The 14,642-nt window shown below is 41.9% G+C and overlaps 2 protein-coding genes across 2 annotated transcripts in view; both read right to left on the bottom strand.

The window, feature by feature from the left end:
- Positions 1-3,956, bottom strand: part of LOC119006000 — a 44,855-nt gene extending 40,899 nt beyond the window's left edge. Inside the window, exons 1-2 of the mRNA XM_037074265.1 lie at positions 3,804-3,956; positions 2,978-3,150 (exon numbers count right to left, since the gene is read on the bottom strand). Of these exons, the coding sequence (XP_036930160.1) occupies positions 2,978-3,083 (106 nt within the window). The 5' untranslated portion in view covers positions 3,084-3,150; positions 3,804-3,956. The remainder of the gene's footprint in view (positions 1-2,977; positions 3,151-3,803) is intronic.
- Positions 3,401-14,049, bottom strand: LOC119006001. The gene is made up of 4 exons (XM_037074266.1): positions 13,693-14,049; positions 10,797-10,949; positions 4,101-4,797; positions 3,401-3,945 (listed from the first exon to the last, which is right to left on the bottom strand). The coding sequence occupies exons 2-4, from the start codon at positions 10,839-10,841 to the stop codon at positions 3,761-3,763; spliced, it is 927 nt and encodes a 308-aa protein (XP_036930161.1). The 5' UTR covers positions 10,842-10,949; positions 13,693-14,049; the 3' UTR covers positions 3,401-3,760.
- Positions 14,050-14,642: the final 593 nt, after the last annotated feature.

Below are 14,642 nucleotides of genomic sequence, written 5' to 3'. Positions count from 1 at the left end.
TGTTTTTGGCCCATTACTCCCACATAATACATGGCACATTGTTAAAACTTATATCTACATGTTCCATGAATTCAGCTGAATTGTGTGATGTAGCCCACTTTTGCAGTAACTTTACATTCATGAACTCCTCCTAGCCAATTTGAGGAATTTGCACCAAACATTGCATGAAGCATCTGTGGACCCTCCTGGCCATAACTTATCAAAAGAACTTTGATAGACCAGAAGACGCCCAAAATATAAAACAACAAATTCCTGCACATTGTGTTCAAAACAGACAGTCTTTCGTATTTTCACCAAATACATTCTGATTACCACAACACTTTTGCCAATTGTGTTCCATGGCCTGATGAGGGAAATCGGCCGATAGGTGGCGCTCTGGTCGCAGACAAATTAGTGTGAATGGGAAGTAAATGGGAAAATCTTCAAATCCTCTTCAAAACTCATTGACTTTCAACCTCCTCATGTACCTTATAACTTGAGTTACAGACCACGTTTAACACAGTAAGAAGACCGTGAACTATTGGGCATGTATTCAGTTTTTAATTTTTTTTTTATGGTTTTAAAATCATCACAGTTTTAGTTATAAGGATTTTTAGGCTGTCTTCTGGTTTTATAATGGGTGTGTATTGCATGAGCTAGAGTGCATGACATCATCACCAGAGTGGAAAGCAGCTGAAAGTAGTGGAGAAAAAAATGTTCTTCAGCATGATTTGGATCCCACATCTTCTACTTAACATAGACACTATATACATAGAAATGTACAAAATCTTGTTGGCTTTCAGTTGATGGTGTTATTTCAGATGTAGGACTTACACTTTTGGCTGTAGAAGATCTAGAGCAACAAGCACTCCTGCAACCCCCCTGCAATTTCTTCCTCTTCAGCTTTCAGCATGCAGCATGTGACATCTCACATCCCATTAGCTAATCAGTTCCTCTCTGACCTGGGTAGATTCTCTGGATTTTTTTCAAGATCTCCCAAGAGAACCAGCGTGCTTGATAGAGTGGTGGCACACAGACTCCCATGAGCAAGCACAATAAGATGGGACTTCCATATCTGTGCTGTGAACACTGTGTTTGAGCACAAAGGTGACATCATCCAGTGTTTCCATCAGGGGAGTTTGTGCCTACCACTCTGCGGGAAGCTGGAGGGTTTGTGCAGCTACTGGAAGATGATACTTCCAGCTTCTTCCTGAAACGATTTCATTGCATTAAGCCTTGTGTGTACATTCTCTTCAGCCAGCTCCAGAAGCAGACCATGGACTAAGCCGAATTTGGTGAATTTTGGCCACTAGGGGGTGCTAAAAATATGGGATGTTTATATCTCTTGAACGGCTACACCGATTTTTACGAAATTTGGCCAGTATGATGTAGGGTCAATACTGACACCATATCTTGAAGGTGGTGATGACTGGTCAGTGTGGGCGTGGCTTATTACAAGATAAACAACAAACATTAATTACAACCAAACTATTATGCTGAGAGCTTTGAAATTTATATGGTACAGATAGAATAGGACACAGTTCTTCCATACCAAAAGTTGCACATGTACTCCACTAGGTGGTGCTATAATGATGCAACCGCGTTTTTGCCTGTAACTTCCACATTTTAATTAACACATTTGCAAACCTTATATCCATATGTTCCCTGAATAGAACTGAGTTTTCTGACATGGGACACACCCACTTCTGCTGCACATTTGGTTCGCTAAATCACCACATATGCAAAACCTACTTTTTCAAACTCCTCCTTGGGATTTTGTCCCATCTGCGTGAAACTTGGCACGTACACTCTTCAGCTGGACCTGATCTAAATGTTGCTCAGTCAAAAAATGTGCAAATTATTAACAAATTTCGGCAGCTAGCTATAAAATGTAAACTGTTTAATTTCTTGGTCATACTAAATGCTATTAACACCAAATTTAGTTCCTTGGTTGCCATGACACTGGGAAGGGATCAGCCGAATTTTGGCCACTAGGGGGCGCAAATCGTCACACATTCAGCCTTTTGCACTTCCAGTGCACTTCCCATTACAGCGAATACCACGGCTCAGACGTTAGCCTTTGTCCTCACTTTTGCCCTGAACCCGCCTGCAGCAGCCAATTCCAGCCGTCTCTGGGCAAGGGCAGGGTACTCTGTGGACAAGTCACCAGCTCATCGCAAGGCCCTCAACTACAATTTATTTCTATAGACTGTGCGTCCTCTAAATTGACACAAAATGAATCAAAATTGGCCCACTGGGAGTTCAAATATGGCCACTTTTGGTTTAAACTGCTATTTTGAATTTCGTATGCAAACTAGCATCCATCAGTTTCTTAATGCTGGGGACCCATATTGTACACACATCATAAAACTTTGGTGTACTCAACATTTCTGGGTTCACATTCCTGGCAAGTAGACTGAACTGTAAAAAAACAGATTAAAAAAGTTTTGCACACAGACAGTCTGGAATCAGTTGATTTCACCATAGTTTTGAAGCTGTTCAGTGGTACAATACTCCGAGCTCATACTGAAAACCTAAAAGCTTTCTTTCCCTACACAGTTCAGACTTTTGGAAAAACAAATGACAAAACAAGAAGGGAACTGGTATGTCCACAAGAGCTTGATATAGTCGTGATACCACAAAAAAAAAAAATAGCTCAGTGTTTCTTTGTTATTTGTTTAATTGAATGATGCTTGCTGGAAACCAGGAAAGGCAATAGTACTCATTATCTTTCATAAAACCAGAGTTGTAGCAAAACACTTCCTTACTGAAATTTCAAAGCACATCAAATCACAGTGAAGCTCGTCAACACCTCTAATCACAAAGAAAGGATTTCTGACTATCCAGAAATGTTTGATGAATTTAAACACAACTGTTCATTAGTCCATCTTCAGAATTATATTAATTGTTCCTGTATACACAGCTGAAAGTTGTCACTGAATCAGCAACCAACTCTGTGACAAAATCAATCCCAGCCATACTATGTTGTGTGGTTTACCTCTTAAGCAGAGAAAAGACAGGAAGTCTTCAGTCTTAGGTCGACGTCTGGTCAGACAGGTGACTACAGCTAGACTGTTGTTGTGGTTACTTAGTGCTGATGTCATCAACACTGGTGGTCCTGGAGAGCTGGGTGGGGACTGGGCGAACTTCCTCTGTGCTTGCAGCCTTGGTCTGCGCACGCACACACGCGCGCGCGCACACACACACACACACACACACACACACACACACACACACACACACGAGAGTTTGCCCTAAATTCTAACATGGTCGAAATATGTTATGGGTTTCGGGGCTAAATGTACGCAAATGTACCCACTAAATATACTGACAACTCTCAACTAAATGACTGGTATTATGATGTCCACACAGATATAGTCTACAATTTTTTCCTTTTAAACATCTCCATCCAAACAACACACCTGAAAACACATATTTAATGCCATTAACATACACTCGGAAAGCATATTAATTTGTGTTTTTCTAAATATAAAGTTAAACAAAACAATATCTATTCTGTCAATGTATATTCTTAAGTCCCCCAATACCATAACACGCAGATTTCACAATTGCCAAGGATACTACAAACATATATAAAGTGCGTCTGCATCGTCGTAATAACCTCACCCTGGAAGAGTTTTCCAAAAGGTCAGATTTTCAACCTAACATGCCTTTTACATGTGTACAAAAGGCTTTGTTGTAAGAAGTCCCTGCTAAGGTGTGGAAAGGGCTGTAAACTTGTGTGTACACATTTCAGTAATGTGCTTATGCAGTAGGCAAATCATGCACATAGGTATGAACATGCAAACAGTAGAACAGTTGACCTCTTGCTGGCAGGGTCATCCTTATCACGATGGATGCTAGCAGGCCGGCGGTGCTTTGTGGTGCGTGTTTGTAAAGCCCAGCTCCAGCTGGGACGAGCTGACAGGAGAGACTGACACCGACTGATGCCATTTACCACAGAGTCTTGAGAGAACAGTTTGAACTTAAGTTACTCGCATAAAGCAGTTTTAGTGCAAAATCATCTACACATGAACAATACTAAAACAAAAACGGTAAATAACAAAGTAAATTTAGTTTTTGTAATTAAGTTTGAGAAAAAGAGTACTGGTGATACTGACCCCTGAGGCTGCTGGGAGTGTGTGACCTCAGTGTCCTGGTGGGAACAGCCGTGCTCATCAGTGTCTGTCTGTTGTCAGTTGTGCACGTGTTCTTCACTGAGTGTTTTTGCTGAGTTCTTTGTGATCGATTACCACTTCCAATGTGTTTGGAGTTCAGTAGTGACAGACTTGTTTTTGTTTTATGTGAGCGTAGTGTCCTGGTTGACACAGAGTTCTTCTGAAACATGTGTGCATTTTCTTGTAAGTGTGGGTGCTGTTCAGTGTGTGTCATTTTCTCTGTACACATTTTTGATTGTGTTTGCATATTCTGAAGTGTGTGGGTCATGCATTTTTTTTTGGGTGTGTTGGAATCATGAGACAAGGTAGTTTTTTGCCCTTTGTTCTGTTCTTGAGGACGTAAGTGTTTTGAAATGTGCAAACTTTGTGTGCTATGTGTGTTTTTCTGTGTGCATGTCCTGTGGTGAGCTTTGTGTAGCGTGTGCACATTCTGTCTTGTGCATGTCTTTTTCTGACTGTGTGCACTAGGTAGTGTCTGTCTCTTTCTTGGAGCATGTAACAGTGTTTTTTTTGATGTGCGTGTGTGTATGTGGGAGTGTTTGTGTGCGGTACGGTGTGTGTCTCTGAATTCCCTGAGGGACAGGAAAAGAACTTTGCGAACCAGACGCTCTTCACACCACGGCATCCCATCGCTGATGTCCTGCAGAGGCACAGACACAAACCAAACATCGTCAGCGTTGCTAACATTTCCACTTCCGTAACAATGTGTAGTGGAAACTAAATAAGAGGAAAAACATAGGACTACAGCATCTAAAGAGTTGATATTTGCTATCTTTGTTCTTACCTGTCAGTCCCTGCAAGTCTACACTAATCTCACTGTGTGATAATAAACTGAAGACATCAAACTAAGTGTCGGTGGGGATGGCCTCAGGACCCCCCATCTAACTACAGCATTCGGCTGATCCACTTCATGCAATGATTGGTCAGCTTTGGTCAGCTTTTACGGATGGTTTGACACTACTATTGCATGTCCAGTACAGATAAGACAAGGGACACTGATATTAGTCCAATACATTACTTCCCCTCTCTTAAACAACAAAGCTATACATAATACATCTCTATGTAAGCACTTTGCTTAACCTAGCCATTTAAAAACACTGTAGAACAACTACTGAAATACATCCGTTTTGCAAGAGGGCTGCTTCTCTTCATTTTGACTTTATACTTTTAGCTTTTTTCGTCCGCAATACCATAGAAGAATCAGTGCTAACACAGTGGATGCACTTGATAACCCCAATTAATGGCACAGTAAATTAAGTACACAGTAAACTGGAGCAAAAGACAAAAATAAGTTCCCCCTTTCCTATTACATTTAGGGCATTTAGAAGATGCTTTCATCCAAAATGACAGTAATTCATTAACAGTAACATCGACAGTAATTTACAGTAATTCATACATACACAGATCAGGCATAACATTATGACCACCTGCCTAATATTGTGTTGGTCCACTTTTGTTGCCAAAACAGCCCAGACCCATCAAGGCATGACTCCACTAGATCCCTGAAGGTGTGCTGTGGTATCTGGCACCAAAGTGTTAGTAGCAGATCCTTTAAGTCCTGTAAGTTGTGAGGTGGGGGCTCCATGGATCGGACTTGTTTGTCCAGCACATCCCACAGATGCTCGATTGGATTGAGATCTGGGGAATTTGGAGGCTAAGTCAACACCTTGTTGTTGTGCTCCTCAAACCATTCCTGCTTTGTGGCACGGCACATTACCCTGCTGAAAGAGGCCACAGCCATCAGGGAATACCGTATCCATGAAGGGTGTACATGGTCTGCAACAATGCTTAGGTAGGTGGTGCATGGCACAGTAACACCCACATGACCCAGTGTTTCCCAGCAGAGCATTGCCCAAAGCATCACACTGCCTCCACCAACTTAACTTCTTCCCATAGTGCATACTGGTGCCTTGTGTTCCCCAGGTAAGTGACACACACGCACCCGGCCATCCACATTGGAGATGTGCTGACCCAGTCGTCTAGCCATCATAAACTGGCCCTTATCAAACTCACTCAAATCCTTACGCTTGCACATTTTTCCTGCTTCTAACACATCGACTTTGAGGACAACAAATGCACTTGCTGCCCATTATACCCCACCCACTAACAGGTGCCACGCTGAAGAGGGAGTTTTATTCACTTCACCTGTAAGTAGTAATAATGTTATGCCTGATAGGTGTACATTCATGCACTGATGGTGGTGGCTGCCATGCAAGGTGCCAGCCAGCACATCAGGAGCAGTTTGGGGTTCAGTATCTTGTCCGAGGACCCTTTAAAATGCTGACCAGGGTAATTAAACTAAATGATGATCAATTTTGAATCCAGAATCGTTTTGAATCGAACATTGTTTCGGAATCAAATGAAACACCCAAGAATCAAATCTGAATCGGATCGTGACTTTTCCAAAGATTCACACACATTTTGGACTTAAGTGTCCATGCATTTCTGTATTGGAGAAAATAATGTGTTCAGTTGGATAGGTGGTTCATGCATACATGCGAATGACATTATTAATTCATTCTATCAATTCATGCACACTGGGCATGTGCATGTCTGTGTAAACATGAAGTAGACTGTTGATTCAGCAGTTAGTTTCTTAGAAAAAATGGGACAAACAAAACAAAGGAATACTAAAAAATTAAGACAAAAAGATTATTATTATTATTATTATTATTATTATTATTATTATTATCGTCATCATCATCATCATCATTAGGGCTGTCAGGTGATTAATAAAAAATCTATTTAATTACAGGATTTGTAATTAATAAATCCAATTAATCGCCTATCTGCTAAAGGTACCCAAATAAAGAATTCGATTTCTAGGACATTACAAAATTGTATTGCATGACTAATCAATTGAATACACTAAGAAGAGAAGATTTGGGAAATCCACTTTTTTTGGTAAAGTGCGTTTCATAAATGAAATTTAAAAGAAAATGGTCAAGCACATCCCAGCAAACCAATTAGGCCAGGTGCATTATTCAAAAATGAAATACAAATACACTTAAAATAAATAAAATTCACAAATAAAATAAGGCTGAGTCTCACTTAAACAAACTCTCAATTCAAAATGAGCGCTAAAGCTGACTCAATACAGCAATTCAAAATGAATACCAAAGCTGACTAAATACGGCAATTCAAAATGAATAGTGCAAGTATAAGGCTGTGAACAGTGACATAGAATTTGTCTTCAAAATAAGAGCTTTACATTGCACCCCATTTAGAAATGGGTTCTTAGCGGGGGGGCTTTTAATTTGAAAGTAACGACCGTCCTTAGCTTGCCGACACCACAACAAGCTAACACAACCAAACAGCTACAGAGACCGAGGAGACGCTGCATCTCCTGGATCTCAGCGGCTGTCCAGTTGCTCATCTTAATGTTTGCAGATGAAGTGATGGACTGACTGCTGTGATCAGCTGTTTCTTGGTTTTAAAACTCCCCGGTTGTGGGTCGCACAACAGTGCAGGTCACTGACACCTCCGCCCACCTCACGCAGAGGCCGGCACATTTCTGCCTGTTTTTAGATAGCAGGCGAGGCGGAAATAAATGTATCCTCCAAGGCAGAAAATCGGCGGACCAAAACAGACCCCCAATTTGCCGGCCTCTGTCTAAAACGGCGGACTGAGCCACCAAAAGGACTGGCAAATTGGTGGCTTGGTGCTCTGTCTAAAAACAGCTCATGTCTGTTGTCACCCTGCTTTGACTAGCGACGCAGGTGGGAAGTGACGAACACGTCCGGACAAGTTCCTCGGCGCTAGTGCTACCGTGACGTGCCACTGCCAGGTAGCCTACGGGTCATTCAATGGACCAAATTTAAAATGCTCGCACATTGAATTGCCACTCAGAATCTCAGAATTGTGTCAATTTTTATAATGCGTTCATTTGCAGTGTGATTAATTAATCGAATTAACACGCTAACTGACAGCCCTATTTATTATTATCATTATTATTATTATTATTATTATTATTATTATTATTATTATTATTATTATCTGTGTAATCCCGGACATGTTCATGGGAAGGAACGTCTCTGTACCCCGGACATTGAACTGCTGACTGTGGGGAGGCGACCCCGGGAATTCACATCCGCCAACATTATCACAGTGTACATTCCCCCTTCAGCTGATGCAGCGGTGGCCTGTGACGTCATCCAGATACAGACGCAGCATCCTAACGCCTTTATTGTGATCACTGGGTATCTTAATCATGTATCACTGGACAAAAGCCTCCCAACATTTCACCAGTCTGTTGACTGTCCCACCAGAGATGATAACACACTGGATCTTTTGTATGCAAATGCTAAGGATGCATACAGTCCCACAGCCCTCCCCCCCTTGGAAGATCTGACCACAACCTGGTCCCGCTGACACCAAAGTATGTCCCTCTTGTTCAGCGGCAGCCTGTTCACACTAGGAGTGTGAGAACGTGGACTCAGGATGCTGCTGATGCACTACAGAACTGCTGTCGACAGACTGGGATGTACTTGTTGAGCCACGTGGAGAGGATCTCGACAGCATGACCAACTGCATCACAGAATACATCAGGTTCTGTGAACACATCACCATGCCAACCCGGACTGTATGCTGCTTCCCTAACAATAAGCTGTGGATCACCAATGACCTGAAAGCTTTTCTTAACAAGAAGAAGAAGGTGTTCAGGTCTGGAGACAGGGAATAACTGAGGAGAGTGCAGCATGAACTCAGGGATATGCTGAGGGCCTGTAAATAAACCTACAGGAGGAAGCTGGAGGCCAAACTCCAGCAGAACAATGTGAGGGATTTGTGGACTGGAATGAAGCAGATCACCGGGTGTAAGGTGAACAGCAGACAGTCATCAGGCAGCTTGGAGAGGGCAAACGAGCTGAATAGATTCTTCAATAGGTTCAGCTCACAGCCTTCTGTCATCTCCCCCAACACCTAGGATACCCCCCATTCACCCACACTGACATGGTGAAAACAATACCAGTTGTTCGTCTTAACGTCTGCAGATGAAGTGACGGTGTAACTGCTGTGATCAGCTGTTTCTTGGTTTTCTTAGTTGTGGGTCACACAACAATGCAGGTCATTGACACCTACGCCCATCTCACGCCGAGGCCGGCGCATTTCTGCCTCGTTTTTAGATAGCAGGCGAGGCGGAAATAAGTGTACCATCCGAGGCGGAAAATCGGCGGACCAAAACAGACCCCCAGTTTGCTGGCCTCTGTCTAATGGGGCGTTCAGACCAACACGATAGACGCGAATGCAATCACTTGAGATGCTCGTATCGTGCCGCTTGATCATTTTGAACTATTCGCTTCATTTGCGTCATTCGCACTTGTCATGCTTGACAAAAGACGACGCGCTTGCCCGCTCATTTTTGAACCAGTTTTTCTCAACCCGCTCTCTTCGATCATGGCCGATATCACCAGTGTGCACTGTACCTGCTGTACAAGTCCCAGAAACGCTGGAAAACCACCCACCGTCATGTCTGGGTTCATGAAGTCCTCCGGAGACACACAGAGCTGGGGTAATTTCACTGTCTCCTCCAGGAGCTCCATCTGGATGACGACCGGTTCCAGCGGTACCTCAGGCTGACCGGAGCCCAGTTCGAGGACCTGTTAGCTCGGGTCTGTGCCCACACACAGCTACAATTAGCTTCTCCTCCATGTTGGTCTGAATGTAAACAAACGTACGTGAGGTGACATCGTCAGCTTGAACTCGTCGCTGATTGATGTTGCGGCGCAATGCTGCCTGAAAAGTTCGATGTTTTCAACTTTATTCGTGTCACTTCAGATGCTTCAGACACTCCCAATGCCCCAGACGTTACAGACATTTCATTCACACCGCGTTAGACGCTCCATCTGCGCCACTGTCGCCTGAATCGCGTGTCATCGCGCCATTTACATTGATTTTCAATGTAGAGTTGCCGCTCAATTCGCATCTATCGCGTTTGGTCTGAACGCCCCTTATAACCGTGGACTGAGTTGCCAAAAGGACTGGCATATGCAGCTTGGTGCTCTGTCTGAAAACGGCTCATGTCTGTTGTCACCCTGCCACTGCCAAGTGGCCCACGGGTCATTCAATGGGCCAAATTTAAAATGCTTACTCATTGAATTGCCACTCAGAATTTCATAATTAAACGCGTTAATTTGCAGTGTAATTAATTAATCTAATTAACACGTTAAACTGACAGCTCTAGTTGCCAGGTGTGTCACTGAGAAAAAAATGAAGGTCAAGTTTGAAGATGGGTCTGACCCTTGATTATTGTTTCTATGTGTATCTATCATTTTAACATGTGGCCTCAATTGATCTCTCTCTCTCTCTCTCTCTCTCTCTCTCTCTCTGTCAAACACTGCGGTTGCCACATATGAAGCTGATACACAACAGACTGCTGTCAAAAATGCGTCTTCTAATATTGATTTTAAACATTGATTTTTTTTTAAAAAAAATTCATTTAGATGAGTATAATTTTCTTTGAGTGTTAACACTGACCTGGACACAATTTTTTTTCTTTTGATAATTGTTTCAGTAAACTCTGATTTTATTCCCTTGTGGTTCTACGTTGAAAAACATAAAACCTGAAAGTCAAAATGATGCAGACCTTTTATAGCAAATGTAATGTAGGCTTACCACAGAGAGGGAAAAAGTTTTACTTACATATTTCTTCTTAATGATATTCCGTTTGGGTCTGTCTGTACTCATCTTTCCAAGCAGACACTCGAGGGAACATGGATTACAGCAGCCTCCTTATTTTGCCTTAACGCTTCTAATTTGTTACCTCTGCAGGGGTGGAGAATCCACCACTCTGTCCTGAAAAAAAGGAGTCTAGAGTTAAAAAAAAAACAAAGTACAGACAAGCCTCAAATGTTCTCAGGCAACTCTCTCTGAAAATGTTATTTTCACCTCACAGCCAAGTGAAAAGTAAAGACACAAACAATTTAGAAAGAGGCTTGCACAACTGTCTGTAAAAATAGGACAGAGGGTCAGATGAGTCATAAAATTAAATGTACTTTTTCAGGGGTGCTGAAGGTTCCACAGGCTGAGGAAAGAACCTGCTCTGCAGTCCGTTGATACGTAAACCATTGTCAAAAATGTTAATATTCTATTGTCCAATGTGAGCGGATTGTAATGTGACATGATTAAAAGAATTCCCATCTCTCTCTGTTGTCTAAACAAGCCTGCGGAAGATTTGTTGAAGTGGTTCAATGCTGTTGAGCTTTCACTGTGAAGAACTCAACTCAGATTTTCCATGACAGGCTGAAGGACTTTATGCACTCTACCCTAACCTAACAGAGAGCAAGAGTAGACAGTGTTGGTTAAGAAATGGAGTCTAGTCAGATACACTAACTAACTAACTAACTAACTAATGCACAACACAGACATTCAACAGAGTCTAGTTGCAGCAGTGTAGCACGTCACAAAGAACATGTCAATGAAGATAAGATCTTGTGGGAGGAAGTCATGCTATGCAGGGTCGAGGTGAAGTCTTAAAAAGTGAGTCTTGAGTCTTTTGCGGAAGATGGTGAGTGACTCTGCTGTCCTGACATTGGTCAGGAATTAGTTCCACCACTAAGGCGCCAGAACGGAGAGGAGTTGAGACTTCACTGAGTGACTTTTGTTTGCTCTCAGTGATGGCAGTACCAACCGGCCAGCTGATGTCTGTCCAGTTTTTGGAGGTAGATATGTGTTATGAATCCTACCCAGATTTTTCTTCTCTATAACGTTTTTTGATGAGACAGCTTGAGAGATGACAGGATGAGAGGGGGTGGACTAACTGCAGCAAAGGGCTGGAGGTCAGAATTGAATCCTGGGCCACTGCAGCTCTGTATTTGGGTTGCATGTTCTACCAACTGAGCCACTAGGGCCCCACCAATCCTTGTTGTCTCCAATGTAGCATCAGGAAATATCGGGTTCTGTCCCTGGACACGCCAAAAGTGACTTTACTATACCTGTGACATCACCGCTTTACATGTGCTCAATATAGATGATAACATAGCAATCACTCCACTTCTCAATATTTTATCTAATATATCTAATAATATGTCAAATAGATAATAATGGTTGAAAATTAAATTTCCTGTTTTAGGGAGCTGCTTTGATCATGTGTAGTGGGAAGCCCCAACTTTCTGGGACAGCCTGGGTCCTTTACCGTATGATATAATCCAGTCTCCTTTACTATATAGGCCCTTGTCCTAGAGTTCTCAACGCTCCTGAAAATTACAACCCGACCCGACCTGGCCTACGGGATTTAAGCCCGAACCCGACGCAGCCCGACACACCAGCATGAATTGTCTGCCAAGACGGCCCTGGGCATAGGCAGTATAGGCAAATGCTAGGGGCGCCGTTATCCGCAGGGGCGCCGAAAACTGGGGGAGAAAAAAATAAAATTAAAAATTAAAAAATAAACATTTTTTTACTACAGTTGTTTCGCAATATTATATAAGCTGACAGTAACATAACGTCATAGCAAAAATTATTAAATAACGAAGAGGTCTTTTTTCTTGGTTCGGGCTCGTTGCACTATACCTGTCCCCTGTGAGGGGGGCGGGTTGAGAGACAAGCTGCCTTAATCTGACCAGACCAAGACCCCAAGACCAAGAGAGAGAGATTTACTGATACTGTAGTGGAAATACAAGGTCCAAAAGACTGAAACCATCTGGCAACCAGTGAAGGAAAAGAAGGAAAGGAGAGAAAGATGTGAAGAAGTTAGAGGTACAGTAACGTCAATGTGATGAAGCAAAAGGAAATTAATAGTTTAATGATCGTAGTTACCATTGTTGGAGCAGAGTGTTAACTTGCTAGCTTGCTTCGGACAATAGCAGCATTGTTTGATAATCAGTATAGCTGAGTCGATGTGTGTTAATGTTACTCCATTACATTTGCAAAGTTAACGTTAGACCTGTTCAGGTGTTTTTTAACAGGTGTCTTTCCTGCTTGTATGTCAGTAAAAATGCTGTTAGTTTTATCCTGTTTGTAATAGGGTTGTTCTAAGCCTTTGGTGTATTGTGTCACTGTATATATATGCTATATATATATATATATATATATATATATATATATATATATATATATATATATATATATGCTATATATATATATATATATATATATATATATATATATATATATATGCTATATATATATATATATGCTATATATATATATATATATATATATATGTTATATATATATGCTATATATGCTATATATATGTTATATATATATGCTATATATGCTATATATATGTTATATATATATGCTATATATATATATATATATATATATATATATATATATATATATATATATATATATATATATATATATATATTAATTGAGGAAGACATAATCTTCTTCTTTCACATATGCCTTTACTGCAACACATTACACATTCAGGCAGTCATCATCAGCATATGTCCTGTACCGCTGTGACTCTTCTTCTGTCCACGCCTCATCACACATCACAATGCAGCTGGACTGCGGACATCTGTATTCTACTCATTCTCTCTGTCCCCAAAACAAAGCAGTTATCAATCAATGATCAATTACCTACCTCCAACAGGGATACCGGCCTACATAGTGAGCACACGGACCAAATCCCGGTGTAACGAGTAACGAGACAAATATCCCTGTGGCTCCGGCCGGCCCACACTCATCTCAATGACCCGTGAGGCTTGGTGGGCAGACGGTTTCTCGGCGAGAGGAGACGGCTCCGCTGTGCTCCTGTGAGCCGCTGAATATGACCGACACCAGAGGAGAGATTTCAATACGCCTTTATTGTTTTAACTACGGTGGATTCACGCAATGAGGCCCATAGACATAATACACTGTCTATGATGAGCCCACCTTCTCCTCCGTCTTCTTATTCGTCTTCTTCTGCTGCTGCTGCTGCTGCTGCTACTGCGTCTTCGTCTTCTTCTTCTTCTTCTTCTTCTTCTTCTTGCGGTTTTACGGCAGCCGGCGTCCAAAAGTTGCATTGCTGCCACCTATGGGACTAGCACCTTAGTGCTCTATACTCAACTATACAGCTCAGGGTCTTTTAAGAATCCGAGGAAAAAAAACAGCTTTTTCCCCTCCTGCTTGACCCCACTTCCAAAATACTTTTCATAGATACTACCTTTAATCCAATTTCTCGCAATTCTCTAAGAAGCTCTCGTCTTTGGTGGTCATATTTTCTGCAAGACATCAAAACATGTTGCACTGTCTCAGGCTCCTGACAGGAACACAAGCCACTCTAGTGTTTTCCTAAAATAAAGTGCTGTTCAGAAATGTGTGACCAGTTCTCATTGTAGAAATAATAACCTCTTCCTTACGTCCAATCCCCCCTCTTCTGCAAACGTTAACAGAGTCAGTAACCCTACTAGATATTGAAAATAGGTGCCTTCCTTTGTTTTCTTGCTCCCAGAGCTGTTGCCATTTTAAAGTTGTTTCCTGCCACACAATAATTTTACCCTCCACCTTTGATAGATTTGTTGACATCTACGGTTTCCTTTAGAGCACCGT

The sequence above is a fragment of the Acanthopagrus latus genome, chromosome 17, assembly GCF_904848185.1.
Source record: "Acanthopagrus latus isolate v.2019 chromosome 17, fAcaLat1.1, whole genome shotgun sequence".
NCBI lineage: Eukaryota > Metazoa > Chordata > Actinopteri > Spariformes > Sparidae > Acanthopagrus > Acanthopagrus latus.
This window is presented reverse-complemented; position numbering and strand designations above follow the sequence as displayed.

What these genes read in the sequence shown, in the direction of transcription:
- LOC119006001 (XM_037074266.1), bottom strand. Translation starts at nt 10,841, where the DNA reads ATGAGTACAGACAGACCCAAACGGAATATCATTAAGAAGAAATAT. An exon ending in ATATCATTAAGAAGAAATAT is followed by an intron (nt 4,798 to 10,796) that starts GTAAGTAAAACT and finishes GTGCCTCTGCAG; the next exon opens with GACATCAGCGATGGGATGCC. An exon ending in CACTCCCAGCAGCCTCAGGG is followed by an intron (nt 3,946 to 4,100) that starts GTCAGTATCACC and finishes TGTTCTCTCAAG; the next exon opens with ACTCTGTGGTAAATGGCATC.